We start from the raw sequence: 19,017 nt of genomic DNA, 5'->3' as shown, positions 1-19,017 counted from the left end.
TATGCAACATGACATTTCCGAATATGAATTGTGCGATTAGGATACGCTAGCTAGTTTAGGATAAATATGAAAAGGTGATGGAGTAATTTATTTTAATTTAGAGAATGGTGATGTGAAGGATGTTGGGAAGATATGAGAGAAGGTAGGTGTTGTATGAAGTGTGTCTAGCTAGGTAATCTTACATGGAGGAAGTCCCTCCTACCCATCTAATGAGGAGTAGATATGCAGCAATACTTCTTTGATCATATGCGATTAGTGAGGATACACATCTGCAGCGCAGAATGTATTTTCCCACTAAAACTGTAATCGGAGAGCATATCACATACACATACACATACAAATAAACACACCTGACCAATGACAATGCATTCGCCTCTAAGCACTATATCCATCCACAGACTCGACACTTGATACATGCATACATTTCCCCTCATTATGAAGAATCCTTGGGACGCCCATATTCCATTGCATTGAGGGGTTCTTGGCTTGACTAGATATCTATATGCTTATTAAGCTATACTTGCTCGCTCGCTCGCACACCCCAGCTTGCCGACACATGGAAGATTTCCGAGCGGTCGTAGCCGATATATATGATTAAGTTATAATCGCCAGTCTACTTGATTCTCTCCACTTCAAGCCTCTATACTCTGCACATGCAAACACACTAACAAAGAAACCAACATCCCCATCAAGCCTTTCTCCACCCTAGTAATCTTCTTGGCTCTCCAAGTCTACTCTACTCAAACTTTACTCCCCCAACATCCATTTCCTACCCACCCACACCACTTTAGGTATCTTATCCACTCCCCAAAGCTTTGTGATTGATTATTCTCCAAGTTTTACGAACCGATCTCGTCTATCTCCATACTTCGTATACATATACCTACCTACCTAGATACCCAGATCCTGTATATAATCTAGCACCGCTCAGCCAATCTTCACTACCTAGATGCCACACATACCTATCTCGAGATTCACCCCCAGTTCCTCGCATGCATACTTGAGCTACCTACTTACCTCCTACCTACCTCCCTAAACACCAATCCATAATAAATCCATCCACACCACACCGCACTACGCACCAAATCCAAACCCCAAGTCCCAATTTCCCACACCCATCTCACCTCTCGCATCTCCTGCCCGCACCATAAACAAACGGACCGAATCCCTCCTCATCACAAACCCAAACCCAAACCCAAACCCAAAACCACCCCATCGGACAAGTCCTAGACTGATTCCTTAGTATCCCTTTCTAGTGTCCCGCCAAGACGCGATGAGTTTCCCGAGAATTGTGTTGCTGTGCTAGCTAGGGGGGATGGGATTAGCTACCCGAGCTAATTACGTTGTACCTAGCTAATTTGTACTTGGGATTGGGATTGTAGTTGGATTCTCTATTGTGCGTGTTGTTTGATTTGCGGGAATGGAGATGGAGATGGGAGGGAGTTTAGATTTAGAGGTATGGATATATATAGGAATTACAGTGATGAGTAGGGAAAATAGTGCACCAGATAGGATGTAAAGGGATGGGATATGGAGGGGAGTTGAAGTGAATGAAACAATACTGTGATTTGCTAATGCCTGAGGGAGAGAGATAGTTTGTGACAATCGTCTCGGTACTAGCGAAGTGTAGCTTGAAGGTTTAGCTGTACTTTGTAGGGTTTTCGTTCTTGGTAAAGAGATGCTTGTACACTATACTATCTCTCTCGTGAGTGACCTACAACGGAGAAAGATGTTTAGCGGGAAGATCAATGACTATGATGTAAGAATGAAGTCATACGGTTTCACAATATATATTATATACCTACCGGTAGAGTGCTAGAGTACTTTCACAATGCATAGTCTGTGTGTAAGTGTAAAGCTTTGATGTTTCCGTGTCGATTTTTGGATTGATTGATGGATAGAGCCGAGGGAAGAGCTTGGATGATGGGTAGGTATGATCGTATATGGTATGGTTACATCTTAGTACTAGAAGTCAGGGAGTACTAGGAGGTGGTATCAATTGATACTAGCTGAAGCTATAGATATAAGTGTCTATAGAATGGAAATGCATCTGGGTATAAAGCAAGGCAAATAATTATATTGGGGAAGGGGAGATGGAAGGATTTATAGATCTATATCAAAATATGTCGATTTTCGCTTGTCTTCTCTTTCGTGCATATGATATCGACAGAGTATTGCATTTGATATGTATCTAACTCCCGACGATGACTCAGTAAATCTTGACATATCACCTGAAGAGGAGAAAGATATATTCATTGTAAATTTCCCAAAAATCGCAAGACATCAATCTCCCAATCCCAACTCGAATCCTCCAATCCGGACATCGAATACGGAGCAACGAGAGTCTTCAGCACAATACGATGGACAAGCCAAGCGCCTCTTCTCACCCCCACCCCACCCCAGCAAACCCACCATCAACACCCACTCAAAGATAAGAAGAAAAAAATGAAAAATGAAAATAAAAATAAAAAAACCACAAAAATCTCCAATTCTCATGAATATCGATATTTCCTACCCTCCAAAACCCATCCGGTACCGAAATTCCCAATTCCACTCTTTCCTATGTTGTCCCCTGCTCATCGCTCAGCACATAATTATCAATGCACGTTTTTTCTCGCCTCTCAAAACTTGGATTTTCATTTGGAAGTGGAGGATGGACAGGGTCCGGAGCAGGGATACTGGAATAGGGCAAGTGTGTTCACGCGCTTTGGGATGCGAGAGTCCTAGCGTACTGGCGATTTGCTGCTTTGGATTCGTTGCAGCGGGTGGAATCCGTCGTGGTGATGGGGTACGTGGTGTGATGATTGGTTTTGGGGAGGGGTGGGAGGACGGCTTGGGTTAGGATGGGGGATTTGGGTGGAAGCTTGTTTTGGGGATGGGGTATGCTTGTGGTATTATATACGGGATAGTAGATAACACAACATGCGATTTGAGATGCAATTGGAAAGGCGAGGGAGGGGTGGATGGCCCGTTTGGTTCAGGTCTGCATACACGCCATAGGAGGGGAAACACGGGGGGAAGTCTATCTTGAATGTTCATGATGGACGAGATGTCTCAAGATGTCGATCGGTCATATATCGATATTGAGAGCGGAGGTGTACACGGTATGTGATGGTTTCTGCTATGATATATGTGACAGGATTAATGGAAACCTCGCTAGAACTTCACAGATAGTTGATTGTGCGGAGTATGTACTCTACGAGATGCGAGATTCTCTGCGTCTACTTCGCACAGAGGAAGTTCCCCCTCCCTCCTCCACCCACCCCCAGTCTAACGCCGGTGTCCACTCACCTAAAGAGGTTGTCTCCCGAAAAACAGTTGGTATGCGGAAAGATAGAAATGGACGTGGATGTGGTCCGTGGAAGAGCGAAGAGCAGAGATGCCGGTCAATAGAAGATGTTGATAATGAACATGGTCTTGGCAATCACGAAAATCGTACCATGATACGGCGATATCTAAAAACTGTGACGTCTTTAGAAGTTTCGAGTGCTTGAAAATTTCGAGATACGATACTGAGATACGATATTGTATTATTCCATCCGATGAATAAGAAAGACTCCTCTGAGTTTTCCTAGGATGAGCAATCAATGTAACCATCAACAACCAGATATTGGTACGAACTATGCTTACTCACGTCAAGTCATAGGATGCTTGATTCCAGCTGAACTCAGTGTAAAAGGACTTGCCGATGAGCTGCTGAGGACTACATGTTTAAAGTAGTGTCACATTAAAAGTCATCTGGAGATCTCCGACATACATACATGTATACCTAGCATACATCAAATGCATATATATATTATACATAAATATATATTAACTGCACGGTGAAGATACCGTATATACATACATATATCCCTAGCACACCCCCATTTAATAAACATCATGTTGTGGCATATATCGATGACAGCTGTGAAAGGAACCCACACACCGGGATTTCTCAGGTACCGCAAAGTCCGTAACAGCTGAATGTGATAGTGATCGATAGATAGTCCGGAGTCGATACCGAACCAGCGGGAAGATTTCTCGGAACGTTTGGTTCGGTTGAGATGATCACAGGTAGGTTCTCTACTATGGGATTTTATGCATAATGGATGATTAAACTTGGTTTGGAAGGTTTGGCGGGGATGGGGATTGGAAGAGGGTAGGTAGATTTTATTAATTAGAGGGAATCAATGGATTTGATATTTTATGTAACCTTAGACACTTGAATAAAAAGGAGAGACTTTGGTAGGACCGCTAATTGTAGGTCAGTAATCTTGAAGCATGAAGCAAGAAAGTAAGTACGGAGTAGACAACATCTGGTAATCAAATTCAATCAAAATGGATGAGACAAGTTGCTGTTATGGTTGTGTATGGTTGTGTATTTCTGATTGCTTACACCATCATTTATGATTCATCGTCCTTCTATCAATTCGATTCTTTTCCAACTCCATATTGGATATCTCGTACACTTGACAAACTCATGACAACTCGTGACTATCATCTTCTCTTGTGCTTGAACGTATAGATTATGACAACACCTGAATTGCTTCACATTCATTGACCCATTGGCGTATTGATACTTGAAAATTCAAACCCTCGGTCTTATTCTTATCGATCTTACTCCAACCGGACCAGTCTGATTTATTTTCCCAGCTGTGATCCAACTGTGGAGTATTATTCCTCCACACATACACATCCTCGAAAAGGCTTCAACCCTTCATCAACAACATATGATTGGTAGACGGTTACGCACGTTTTCCGAATCCTATCCCAAAACGAATTCATTCACGAAATATCGGAACGGCGACGAGATAATCTTGGGCTAGTACTCCATTCTTGAAGGAAGATACTAGTACGTCCACCTACTTTACTTTAGACCGAGGGAAGAAAAGTCAAGCAATCCAAGGCACAGTTCACATTCTGATCTATCTGTCGCTTGCATAAGAAGGCACTTTTAAGACGAAACTTACTGCCTTCAATGCTCGGGTTGGTGTGCATCGTGGTGAAGGATCATACCATGTACGATACGGGACTATCTAGATACTAACGCTTAAGCTTGAAGGTTAGATCTTTGGGCGTGGCTGAACTACTCTGCACCCATACCGTACTTTCCGACATACACGCCGCTTTGCAATGCAATCCAATCACAAAGACATCATAGTGTTCCTTCAAATCATCCAACCTTAGAAGCGCTAGAAGAGTACGAGGAAGCAATCATTCGCGAGCATTCACACGAGAGGATCCTCCAACCAACAAACGATGGCGAATGTACAGTGAATCACCCCTGAAGGAACTTCCATGTTGGATTGGATTCTGAGGGGAAAATAAGTTCCGAAGTATTTAAGCATTATTTAGAAGAATCGCTAGGCAGTAGGCATTAAGAATGATTAGATTAGACCAGGAACAAGTCAAGAAATGACCCAGGGAAAGATCTTGGACAATCATAAATGATAATATTAAGCAGCGATAAGGTTGCTCTCACCTGGGTATCTAAAGAGCGAACAGTGAACAATCAAGAGAACAATCAACACGGAGAAGTGACAAGGTTACCACACTCACTATCTTGCACATTTTGTACCATTTTAGCTTCTTACATACAATACAACACCACCACCACTATCCGATCTCTATCCAGCGTAGCATAATCACCATTCGACGATTTGTTACTCTCTACGCCTCCAATCCCAACTAGATTTATCCTTTCCCGCCGCTCATATAGGCATAAAACATAAAAACACAGCTACACATTCACGCACCCACGCACTCACGCACTCAACGCACCAACCTCAGCACAATCCACCGGTATAACTTACAACTTACAACTTACAACCTTCGAATGCCTAACTAGGGTTATCTTTCACCGAAGAAGTAAAGTACCCAAAGCGTGTTAGTCTTCACTAGAGATGTCACTAACTAGGTGGGTAGCTAACCAAACTCAACCATTAATCATTAGTAGATATACTATACCGACTTATCACTCGAATTATTCAAAATCACTCAAATCACTCAAATCACTCCATTCACTCCCATTCACTCCCATTCACTCCCCATTCACTCACTTCACACTTCAACTCACACTTATTAATTCACGCTTCACTCACCACCTTATCCAATACTACCTAGGTAATAAATAACCATCCCTAGTCATAATATATATCTTCTACCTACCTACCTAGTAATTAAATCAAACAACAATAACAACAACTTTATCCTCTCTCTCCCCCCCCCCCCTCCGCCTAATACTTTTCCGATCATAATTCCTCCCAAGTCTCAGAGTCTCAAATCTCTCAAATCTCTCAAATCTCTCAAATCGTCCCTCCTTCCCTCCCTGACTTCACACATCCAAATTTATACCCGTCCTCCCGGTTTATCCATCTTCCTACCATCCTCTTTTTCCTTTTAAACCATACCACCCGGGTCCATCGCTCCTTTACTTATTCTTCAATTGAAAACGAGTGGGATAATATCGACCTAGTACCAAACACACCTACTTCTTCCTCCTTGCTTGCTTACTTTCTTTCTTCCTTTCTTTCTCCTCTTTTTCTCCTCTTTTTCTTTGTATTGTGATGGTGAGGAAAGACAGGAGGAAGGAACTTTGATTATTATATGAAATATCCCCAAAGACCGGCCATCCAATTCACACCCCCCTCCCCTTCTAACCCCGAACTCAAACACCAACCTAAGGGGAGAAAAAAAAAATTAAGCTTGCTCCAAGCCCTTTCCATACCATCCATACACTACCACCATTCGATTTCACGCCAACCCCCCCAAAAAAACTTACGCATACATACCACCGTATCTCGATTCTTAAAGGCCTCACTTTGGCACTACTCTTTTTAGCTTCATAGGAAAAAATAATTCCTTGGTCGATAGCCTCGCAGTACACCCTCTAGCCAACTACAGCTTACTTGGATTAATCTGAACCTCTTACGAGCCTTTACGTTTTGTATGCGACCAATTAAATCCTTCTTCTGATTGATTCCTCATTATTGTCCCCGCAGTCTCCGTTTCTCACACATCAATATGATGGCCGATGTCCCTCGAAGGAAACCAATGCCACCTGGTTTCCAAACTTCTCCTTCTGCTCCTTCATACAACAATCACAGCCATACTCGTACGATCTCTTCCAATACCTTCCCTTCCATCAATTACCCGCCTCAACCTCAAAACCCACAAACGCTCTATCCCGGAAATATGCAGATAAGCGGTTTCTCTTCCAGGAGAACGCCTTCGACGGGTACCTTTTCGACAACGGCGAGCAGTGGGAACGGTCCTGTGCCATATCGTGGTTCGCAAGACTTGAGGAGATCCACGTCTTCACGATCGGGAAACTTACAACCTCAAGGCTATGTGGCTCTGATGCGAAAACAAAAGGCGACGGTGTGGTGTGATAGATCGCAACATGAAGATCCACGATTGATCGCTCAACAAAAAGCGGCCAAGGAAAGAGCAGCGGCTGCAGTACTTGGTGGGCCCCTACAAGGAAGGATATCTACTGGTGGCACAAACAGTTTAGTGGGAAGTAATCGAGTGACGGCGAAAATAAGACATCATGGGAAAGCTGGGTTGGTAGGATATAGTCCCGGAGATCTTGTCGGAGGTGTAGTCGGTGTGCCAATGAGATTAAGTGCTAGTGAAGTGGAAGGTGGAGACAGTGATGATGATGGAGATAGCGGAAGAGTTTTATATCATCGCAGAACGGGTTCTGGACGCAGCAGTGTTGGCAGTGCTAGGAGGGGTCTTACATATTCACGACAATCTGGTGCAAGTTCGACAGCTGGCAGATGGAGCTCAGGCCACACGCCACCTAGCGAAAGGGAAAGACGAGAATCTTTCGCCGATGTGGCAGAAGCTGGAGAGACGCCTGTTCCGATGGATCATCCTAATGCGAAGAACTATTTTGAAGGTGGTGACGGAACGAGAAGTGCAGGAGGAAGTATTAGTAGTGGAGAACGCGCAGATGGTATTGCAGATTTAAACTCGAATGATGCAGCCAGATTAGCAAGTAATAGCTTGCTGAAATCAACAATTACACGCGAAAAGAGTGTTAAAAATCCTGACGAATTAAGGAGGAGAGGAAGTGTCGATGAACGGACCACGACAATGACTCTAGGTGCTGGTCGATTATTTATTGCCAACCCAGATCATTCGGACAGTGATTGAGACAGTTTGGAGAAACACTCTATGAGTTTAAAAATATGCGATATCAAGGCACCTGCAAGGAACCTGCGAGTACGAAAGGAGATACCTTTAGACGACGGAATTCACGTCACAAACATCACATCACCTTGATGAAAAATAACATTACTTCGTTTTGGAGCAAAAGAGCAAAGCAAGCAACTGCATTCAAAAGGCGTAGCATTGGAGTACTTTGGGATTACATGGCAATATCAATTTGGATTGGTTTATTGGGGTTACTTGTGGTTGATATACAGTCTTCCTTTTTATACATGGAAGTGGATGGTTTTGGATTGGGCATATGGTGCTTTAATCAACGTTGCTTGTTTGTTGAGGTTATTGGTGGATGAAATTGAGGAGAATTGAATGGAGAACAATCGTTGTTAACGTGGCATTGTGTTTAGTAGATTGATGGGCCTGGGGAAAAGGCTTGACTCGGGGGAGGGATGATGAAGATGAATGAATGGATGGATGGTATGGCCTAGATGGCGCATGCTGATATACGCACTGGACGCACATATACTTAGAAGGAGATGATGGTATATTGAATGATGAAGACGAACGCGTCTGGAATATTGAATTAGCTTTATGCTTGTGCTTGTGCTTGTGATTGTGCTATCGTACTGGTGACCCTGAGGAGATTGAGAGTCGATGTTGATCTGACTGAATTTGGATTTGGATTTCCAACTTCCCATTTTTTGTGATGGTTAGTAGGTCGGTATATAGGTACCTATGATCTCACCGATGATACATACTTACTTGGGTACTCGGAAAACCTGGATAGGGTAGGCTCGGTAGCGAGGATAGGTAAGATAGGGTATGCTCGTAGGGTATGGAAGGACCTGGGTAGTAAGGACCTGGGTAATAAGGACCTGGGTAATAAGTACCTAGGTAGGTAGATCAGATCTACATCATTATAACATGGTTCATTAATTAGCACATGGACTACATTAGCATATAAACCACTTTGAAAATACATCGAAATTGAGGTTTTTTTTTTCTTAATATATAGATAATAGTAATAGTAAATTCTTAATCGATTCGATCTATCTAGTTATACTAAGATCATATAATACATCTATATCTAATTCTAATTAAATAAAGTAAATAGAAAAAAGAAATAAAAACCTATTCCTTTTTGAACTTTCTTATTAAGATCTATAGACAACCTTCTAGACAATCCTTTTAAATCCTTTGAATTGTTTATATTATTAACCTATTCTATTCAAAAATCTTTTTTTTTATTAAATCTTTTAATATACTTATAAAAACCTTATACGTTTTATTTTATTGTAATAATTCCTTTCTTTTTATTTAATTCTTTTTAAAATATTATAAAAGTTATGATTAGTTATAATATTCTATCCTTTTTAAAGGATTACCTTTATTCTTTAATATTTCAAATCCTTTAGGAATTTTATTATAACCTTTAATTCATTACTTATAAGCTTTATATTCACCTTTTCTTATAATATATTGGTGGTATATAATTTCTTTTTAAATCTAATATTTTTTATTCCTTTTCCTTTTATCAGATTACTTTATTAATATAGGATACAATATATTAGAACCTATTAAATCATTCTATTGATATAGGGGATAAAACTATATTATAGGGCTAGATGGTTAAATAAGATTGAAATAGTAAATATAATGATATCAGAATGCTATTACTTTAATGATATACGCTTTATATTAAAGGGTTATTATTTCTTTAATTATAATTGATAATGTATTGTCTACTATACAAGGTAATATTGAAATTAACATTTCGTAATAATATTATATACTGATATAAAATATTGTATATTTCAATCAATATATTATAAATGTTTTTTGAAAGATTAAGCTTTTCTCTTTATTTATATAAAATAACTATAAATATATCAGTAGAATATTAAATATTATATTAATATATCTCTTATAAAATATTTCTTGAAAAAAGTAGGGCCTTTTGAAGAGTTTTTATTCTTTATTTTTTTATACTTAAAAACCTTCTTTTTTATAGTTGAGATTCTTTTATAAGGTCTTTAAATATTAAAAAGCTTAGATTATTATAGGAATTTATAATTTAATTTTTTTATTAATTATTTTCGATATAATAAGTTTATTATTGATAATATTGATATTAATAATTCCAATATAAATATACTAAATCCCTCTTTTCAATATTAACGACAATATCTTCTTAATCTAGGTAGATATCAATTCAATAATTTTAAAAGAGAATAAAGAATAATATTCTGATTTAAATGTAATAAAGATTAATAGGTTTTTCTAAGAAAATCTTTCCTTGGTTTTTTTATGTTTTTTCTTTTTAAGTATATAGATATATATTTTAATAATGAATTATTATTTTCAAAAGATTTTTTTGGAAAAATTATGAAAAATCATGATGATGAAAAAAGAATATTTAGGTTTTTGTGTAAATGATTCTTTAAGGCTTGAAATTACGAAATTGTTAGTTATACTCTCTTTATATTATATATTATATTATATTATATTATATTATATTATATTATATTATATTATATTATATTATATTATATTATATTATATTATATTATATTATATTATATTATATTATAAGTATAACTCTTTTTTCTACTGTGTTAATAATTTTAATAAGAAGTTAATTAAATGAAAATTTTCAAAAAAGAATTAGATTTTTGAGATGGTGGGGAAATTAATTTTTATGTAAAGGGTTTTAGAATATTTTAGTAGTTGGTGAGGAAAGGGTTTGATTGTGTAGATATGTATAAATGAAATGAGTTTTGTATATAAAATGATGTAGTTTATATGCTAATGAATTATATTATATATGTATGTATGTATGTATTTATATAATTAGATATCTATCTAGATAATCTTAGTATTGAAAATTGTATTTATAGTTATAGTGATTATATTAATTATTATAATTACTTAGTAAAATAATTAAAGATGTATAATATAAACTAAAATCAGATATAACTTCTACAAATGTTAGTTTAATTTAATAAAATCTAATAGAGTAATTTATATATATATTTTCCATACAAATATAAGATTTTATAAAATTTAAATGAAAAATAAAAGAGGAGTAGTATATTAAAGTTAGTAAGTTAATTAAAATAAGTATAATTTTATAATATATTTTAGATTCTATTTATCTTTATTAATTTTGAATTCATTGTTTACATATTTTAATATCTAATTTTCAATTAGATAATATTTTATTAAAAAAACAAAGGTCTCTTTTTAATTTCTTGAAATAGAAAAATTGTTAAAGATTAAAGTTATATAATGTTACAACGGATTAGTAACAGGCTGTAGAATCACTGACTTATAGGCTATAATGGTATTATAGGCCTCAGTGATTCAGCTGCAGTATACCGGGGGACACTAGGCACCCAAGGAAAGCCTCAGGCATGTATATAGTATTAGTTATAGAATACACTGAATCATAGGACATGGTTCCTAGGACAGTAGGGTCCTAAGAAGAATAAGCAATACAGGACACAGTAAGCAAGAGAGGTCTTGCTAGGATTAGTAAGCTCCCAAGGGATTAGCCCTAGGACAGGAAATAAGACAGGACGACAAGACTCACGGGACTAGTATCACGTGATGGACCATCCCATCAGTCCCACCGATTATTATCAATGGGATCAGTGGGATCCCACTACGCCCACTACTCTCAGTGAGTGGGATCGATGGGATCGCAGAGTGCAAAGGTCTATATAAGGGAAAGGGTTTCTTTACATGTAGAGCTTCGTGCTCAAGAACAATCATTAGTTTCATTACTATAGTTACGAGAATTGCAACCAGTTACAACCTTATTGAATTCCTACTTGAAGTCTAGTCTAAACCACCTCGAGAGATCTCTAGACACTTCCACGTGACCCTAGAGGCAGCTCCCGTAACATATAAGTAAATTTAATTTTCTAATTTTTCTGTTTAATATTCTTAATATTTTTGAAAATAAGCGAATTTACTTTTCTAAAAATAATCTTTTTTTTATTTCAAATGTAAATAACTTTTTTGATTATGAATAAATCTTTATAAAAAATATGTATATTAAAAAGCGAGGTTTTTATTTGATAATATATTCAAATTTCAATATTAAAATTATTAAATTAATTGAATTATTAAAGATCGAAAAAGTATTTAAAAAGATTTAATTACTATTATTTCAATCGTTTTTGTTTTAATTTCTTAGAAACTTTCATGTAATATATTTATTATATTAATTAATTATATAACATAGTTTATTAATGCATATACTATATTAATGCGTACATCATTCATTTTACATATAAAATTCGTTTATATATAACCATGTACTTTTTTTATTTGTTAATATAATTTAATTTTTTCTAAAAAACATTATAATTATTTATATAAATAATAAGAATTTCTAATCAATTATTAGAAATTTGATTTAATATAATAATTATTATGAAAAAAGTTTTTTTGTAATAAAAATCATAATCATTTCAATCTTTTTTTAAAATATACTACAAATATTTATATAAAAATTAAATTTTTGAATATTTAAATTATAATTTTTATTAAATATTTTGTTCTCTTTTAAAAATAATAATTAATTATTAAAATATAAATATTAAAAAACCCTTAATTTTAGTATAATTTTGAAGTGGTGTACGTATTGATATGGTGTATGTATTAATAAACTACGTTATATCAATTATAGCTTATTTTTTTGAAAAACGTTGAAGTTATAAATGTTTTTAGTTTATATTATACATCTTTAATTATTTCGTCGAGTATTGGTGTCAGGTAGGTTATTTGTTGGATGGGAATTGATTGTGTTTGGGATGGGGATCTTTGAATTTGAATTTTGGTAATTTTGGTAATTTCCGAAAGAGAGGAGGAGTAGCGGAGTATAAGTGTAGTAAGTGTAGTAAGTACAGCCACGATGGGGTAGGGTAGGTAGGGTAGGGTGGGTTGGGTAGGGGGATAAGAGTAGAGTGGAGTGGAGTGGGAGTGAGTGGATGGGTAGAGGGTGACTTTGGGAGTGACCTTGGGAGTCGATGGGTAGAGAGTGAATGGGTAGAGAGTGGATGGGTAGAGGGTGGATGGGGATGGGTAGGAAGAAAAAAAAGAGAAAAGAGAAAAGAGAAAAGAGAAAAGAGAAAAGTAGGGGTGGGGGGGGCTGAAGATAAGATGGAAACGGAGATTTGAGCGGATTGAAATTGGAAATGGGGGTTTGGTGGATGGGTGGATGATGGACGATGGTGGATGGTGGATGGTGGATGATCTTTTTGGTGGGTGGTAGAGTGGGTTGGATGAGGGATGGGTAATAGGTGATGGGTGTTGGATGGAGAGGATATAATGTTTACAGCTAGATATATAATTTTGGGAGTTGGGTTGGAGAGGTTTGATGAGGTTTAAGGTGATAAGGTTACTAGGTAGGTATTGTATAGGACGATATTTGAGTATAGTATAAAAGAGTAGAAGGTGATAGAGTTATAAATTATGTCTTTATAAATACTATTGAGTTATTACTACAAAGATAGTACTATTAATAGAGGAAAAAGGAGGGAGGCTTTAGGAAGCTTTCATGTAATATATAGAGAGTATAATAAAATAAATAGAAACTAATTTTTGTTAAACTACACAAAGAAGAATTGTAATTGCCAGCTATAGATAATGTCACGTGATCTGTGCGTGTTTTCTGCGTACAATAGGTAGAGATATTGTGTTGTTGAGTTGTGAAGATGGAGATGGAGATGGATGCTTATGGAGAGAGGAATTGGATTGGATTGGGTGGATTGGATTATAGATAGGGATATGGTATCAACTGATTGCTGTTGATATATAATCTATATATTACCTCGATAGTTTAAGATACTTTTGCTATCAAAAATATCGTGTACTTGTGATATGACAAACGTCTGGAGTATAAGACTTTGAAACTTGTGAAATGGGGGCATGGTTCATTGATTGAATCTCTGTTGATTGATTGATTGATTGATACGTGAGGAATTTGAATATTTTGTATGATTAGTTTGCGTTGAGTTATTGTAATTGGAAAGTATGTGTACAGGTAGATAGTTTTGAGGGTATTTGATTGATGGTTTTACTATTGTTTGCGTCGAGTAATTAATCGCATTTCAGATGAGATGATAAGGAGTTATTGTAGATAGAGTAGAAACCGGATTGTACGTATCAACTTACGCCACAGAAATACAGGGGTAAAGTAAGAAGAAGAATAGAATCGGACGGCACTTACCGTAAACGCGAAACCCACTTGAGGAAGACGCGAAGGAACACGATAATGGTGCTTTATTGTACGGGAGAGTGAGAGACGCGTTGGGAATGGTGATTGATATTAACAAAGTTTGATATTTTTGCTTTGATATTTTGACTTTGAGACGGGCAAGAAGGAATTTAAAGAGGATTTCCAGAGGATATTTGAAAGGAAAGGAAAGGAGAGGAGAAGAAAGGATTTGGAGGGGATTCAATCAATTGATTAAGTTGCGGTTTGTTGGGGTTTATTCGCACTGCGATTCGATTTGGTACGGTACGATCTTTAGGGAGTGTTTCTTTGGGAAAGATCGACTCGCGGATTTAGATGATATTGGTTGGGGTTTCTTGTACGAACGAATAGCGACGAATTGCTTTATTTCGGCTCGATTTACCACCACGAATTCATTCCGAACGCAAGCTTAGAAAGGATTAAGAAAGGAACGATTGAAATCATGGACACAAGGAGAGACTCACCGAGTTCGGGGCTGAAGAAGAGGGATTTCGAGGAGAGCTTTGGATTGATTGAACCTTTCCATGTCGAGGAAGAAGAGAGGAAGAGAATTGAAGATATGAATTCGCAGGCGGAAATCGACACTCCTCTTCCATCCAAAGAATCTGCAGATCAATCCGAAGCAGAGTCCACAGCTGAATCTTTACCCACTCCACCTGTTAGCATACAGTCCACCAAGCGCGAACGAGAGAGAGAAGTTACACCTGCCGGAAGCACTGTTAGTTCGCTGAGTGATTTGGGATCGAGGAGTACACCGAGTTTGAATGGGGGATCGCCAATGCGGGGGACGGCTTTTGCGGCGTTGAATGGAAATGCGAGTGCGGATAAGATGCCGCCGGCGAAGAAACCGAAATTGTCGTTTGCGGAGAAGGAGGCGAGGGCGATTGAGAAGAGGTTTAAGGAGGAGGAGAGGAAGATGGAGAGGGAGAAGAAGGAACATGAGAAACAGGCACAGTTGGAAGAGAAGAGGAAGAAGGATAAGGAGAGAGATGAAGAGAAGAGGAAAAAGGAGGCGGAGAAGGAAGAGGAGAAGAAACGAAAAGAGGCTGAGAAAGAGGCTGAGAGAAAGAGAAAAGATGAAGAAAAGGCTGCGAGGGAGGAAAAGAAAAGATTAAAGGATAAGGAAAAGCGTAAGAAGGATGAAGAAAAACAGAGAATTGAGGATGAGAAGAAAAAGAAGGCGGCGAGTCAAAAGACTTTATCTTCATTTTTTGGAACACCAGTTTCAGCAAAGACTTCAAAGGATGATGTATCGACAAGTCCTGCTTCAGCAAGTCGTTCTATGGCTCCAATTCCTATGGCCTCGACGACTTTGACTCCGAGTAAGAAGGAAATCTCACCGTATGATAAAATGTTTCCGGCTTTCTTCGTTCAGAATGGTGTTAGGTTGGCACCCATCAATCATTTCGCGGGAGATGATAAAAGATCACAAATTATACAGTCTACGATTGATGCATACATATTAGGTAATCGAAGTCCAGGAAGAAAACGAGAGTTTGATGCCATAGAACTTTTCCCTCTATCATCAAGCAGTTCTTTAAAGCGAGGAAAATCAATCGTGCCAGTACGCGAAATCATGGCGGAACTATCTGGTAACCCTACCAAACCTATCGACCTCACAGCAGACTCACAAAATTCTCAAATCAAACGTACCAAAGCTCAACTCAAGGATGTTCCTATGAAATTTCTCAAATTCCAAGAAGATGTCAGACCTCCATATCAAGGTACATATACACATATACCTGTAAATGGTATATCGAAATTAGCACGCAATCCTATGAGAAGGGATCTTCCGAATACGAATTACGATTATGATAGTGAAGCGGAATGGATTGAGGATGAAGATGCGGAAGATTTGAATAGTGAGGGAGAAGAAGATGAAGAAGGTCTTGACGATGCGGAGGATATGGATGGATTTCTTGATGATGAGAATGATGATCTATTGATCTCGAGACGTGCAATGGGTGGTATGCAGGGAGATTTAGAACCTGTGAGTACGGGATTATGTTGGGAGGATAGGAAGAAGAGGAGTACGAATGTTAAGATGATGCCGTTTAGGATGGAATTTATTCTTGGTAAGTTTTTTGCATAGAACTCCCCTGCCACTTATCTTTCTTGTCTCGATGAATACCTGAGATAGCTACTAACGTCAAACAGATTCAAAAATGAAATCTATAGATCCTTTCTCAACACAATATTGGGAACCAATTGTACCTCCACCCCAAACAGGATCAATGGACCCTCCACGTCTCCCATTAAAATCAACAAGTACCAACACTCGCCAAACTTCCCCTTCACCTCTAGGTTCCACATCCAACAACAAAGTCTCAAATCCCAATCACAAATCTACACCGCTATCTTTCTTCGGCACTCCAACCTCTTCCTCCATAACTACATCTCTCCCAATCCATCAAGGTCAAGGTCAAGAAGCAAAGACCGACTCTAAACCTAAAAAATATCTCCCAGACTCGGATCTCCCAGCGTTCAAAGAAGCAATTCAGGGAAGTGATTTGAGTAAAGTGGGGTTGGTAGAGGTGTTGAAGAAGAAGTTTCCGGGGAGGACGGGAGGCGCGATTAAGGCGACGTTGGATTTGGTGGCGAGGAGGGTGGGGGGGAAGGAGGCGGAGAAGAGGTGGGTTTTGGTATAGGGGAGGGGTGAGGGGAGGAGGTGAGTGAAGATGAGGTGGAGAGGGTGTATGGATGAGATGAGGGGACGGGTGATGTGACGGAGTATAAGAAGGGGCTAGCTAGAGCAATATGATGGCATGGCAAGGCATGGCACGGAACGAAATGGAGGAGTCTTGGCGCAATACATAGAGAGCTCATACTGGCTGGCTGGCTACATTCTTGCTATCATCTTGCTATGTGTATGTTTTGGGACTGCATAGGATGGGATGGGATGAAATGAAATGGGGTCGGATAGAATGCAATGCAATGATCAGATACATATTGATGGGTTGCTAGGTGCATCTGTATAGTGTATATATGATGTGGAATTGTAGTTGACTTTGCTTTGCTTGTTATGTGTTCGTGAGTGAGTCATTTGCTTGCTTGTTTATTCTTTTTGTTATTGGGTTATTTATTCAGTGATTTATTCAGTGATTTCTGAGAATAGAAGAGGAAAGGAAAGAAAAGGAAAGGAAACGGGTGGATAGATGAGTGGATGAATGGACTGAGTGATAGCTGGGTATTAGGTAGATAGTAGATAATAGATAGTAACTATTAGATAGGAAATATTAGATAGGAAATAAATTATAGATTATAGATAATAGATAGTAGATAGAAAATAATCAATAGTAAATAGTAAGGGTGCGTTCGGATCACTTTTTTGAAATTATTAGAGCTTAATTATTAATCAATTTTATTTATCAAATAATCTAAATAACTTCAAATATTTTATTAGAGTATATATGCTGTTTAGATTAAAATAAATTATGTAAAATAAATTATGTAAAATATTACCTTAATATTTGAAATTTAATGAGTCATTAGAAATCCTAATAAATTTCAATTCTTAATATATTTAATTTGGTATAGTATTCAATAAATATCAATATATTTGAGTAATATTTAAATTATGTGTTATATATTTGTGATTATAATGAAGGAATAAAAAAAGGAATTAGATAATAAAAAATTTATAAAAGTGGTGTAGATGAAAATAGTCGGAAATATTAAAAAAGTTTCGAAATATTGTTTTTCTTTTAAATATTAATCGTAAAGCTCGAAAATCAAGCTTTATGACTATTGTATAGGAAAAGCTTAAAATATTTACGAAATAATTATTTGAATTTAAATAATTCTTAATAATTTATTTCATTATATATTGTATTCGATAAACACTATTATTTAACAAATAAATGAAATCAAATAATTTCAAATAATTTTTCAAATTCTTAAATCCGAAATAAATATTTCATTATATATTGTGTTCAGTAAACATATTATTTTATGTTATTTATTAAATAAATGTTACTTAATAATTAAAATAAAGTGATTCAAACGCACCCTAAATAGAAGATAGTGAATAGGATATTATAGAAAATAAATAATAGATAATAAATAGAAAATAGATTATAGATTATAAATAGTAAATAGAAGATAGTAAATAGTAACAAGTAGGTGGCTACTCGAAGGTGGGCGAGGAGATGCTAGTGTAGGGTATGTACTATATAAGATGTAGTTGGTAATCGGGAGGAGAGTGCTGGAAGTTGGGTGCTGAGTGCTGGATGCTGGGGGTAAATGAATGGATGAATGTAAAAGGTGAAGATGAAGATGAAATTCTTTTTCTAAGAGGAATCGGTGACATGGTGTGTGAGTGTGTGACCTAGTTAGTTAGCAAATGAGGTTTGTTTTTTAATATATAATATTTCAAAATCCTCTCTGGAAGTTGAAAGTTGAAAGTTGAAACTCGAGTATCGTGAGCTTTGGGGTTTGGGGGCTGCCCCTGATATTTATTTATTTATTTATTTATTTATATTTAAATTGGATTGGATTGGATTGAATTGGATTGATAGAATGATGAGAGATTTCTTTTTTTCTTAATGACTGAGTGTGAATGGGTTTGAGTTTGTAGTGACTTGTACTATAGGAAT

General features: G+C 37.1%; 4 protein-coding genes across 4 annotated transcripts; all 4 read left to right on the top strand.

Annotated features, from left to right (window-relative positions):
• Window positions 1-2,185: 2,185 nt before the first annotated feature.
• Window positions 2,186-2,449, top strand: EAF01_008142 (uncharacterized protein; the record flags this gene model as incomplete). The annotated part of the gene is made up of 1 exon (XM_038916398.1): window positions 2,186-2,449. One exon carries the CDS (start codon window positions 2,186-2,188, stop codon window positions 2,447-2,449), a length of 264 nt encoding a protein of 87 aa, XP_038767760.1.
• Window positions 2,450-3,031: 582 nt separating this feature from the next.
• EAF01_008141 (uncharacterized protein) lies at window positions 3,032-3,494 on the top strand (the record flags this gene model as incomplete). The annotated part of the gene is made up of 2 exons (XM_038916397.1): window positions 3,032-3,104; window positions 3,175-3,494. 2 exons carry the CDS (start codon window positions 3,032-3,034, stop codon window positions 3,492-3,494), a joined length of 393 nt encoding a protein of 130 aa, XP_038767759.1.
• A 3,511-nt stretch (window positions 3,495-7,005) lies between these two features.
• Window positions 7,006-8,145, top strand: EAF01_008140 (uncharacterized protein; the record flags this gene model as incomplete). Its single annotated transcript, XM_038916396.1, has 1 exon — window positions 7,006-8,145. One exon carries the CDS (start codon window positions 7,006-7,008, stop codon window positions 8,143-8,145), a length of 1,140 nt encoding a protein of 379 aa, XP_038767758.1.
• A 6,719-nt stretch (window positions 8,146-14,864) lies between these two features.
• On the top strand, window positions 14,865-17,070 carry EAF01_008139 (uncharacterized protein; the record flags this gene model as incomplete). Its single annotated transcript, XM_038916395.1, has 2 exons — window positions 14,865-16,497; window positions 16,580-17,070. The coding sequence occupies 2 exons, from the start codon at window positions 14,865-14,867 to the stop codon at window positions 17,068-17,070; spliced, it is 2,124 nt and encodes a 707-aa protein (XP_038767757.1).
• Between the last annotated feature and the right edge of the window lie 1,947 nt (window positions 17,071-19,017).

The sequence above is a fragment of the Botrytis porri genome (assembly GCF_014898465.1).
Source record: "Botrytis porri strain MUCL 3234 chromosome Unknown BPOR_011, whole genome shotgun sequence".
NCBI classification, from domain to species: Eukaryota; Fungi; Ascomycota; class Leotiomycetes; order Helotiales; family Sclerotiniaceae; genus Botrytis; species Botrytis porri.
The sequence above is the reverse complement of the archived record's forward strand: the minus strand, read 5'-3'. Positions and strand labels throughout refer to the sequence as shown.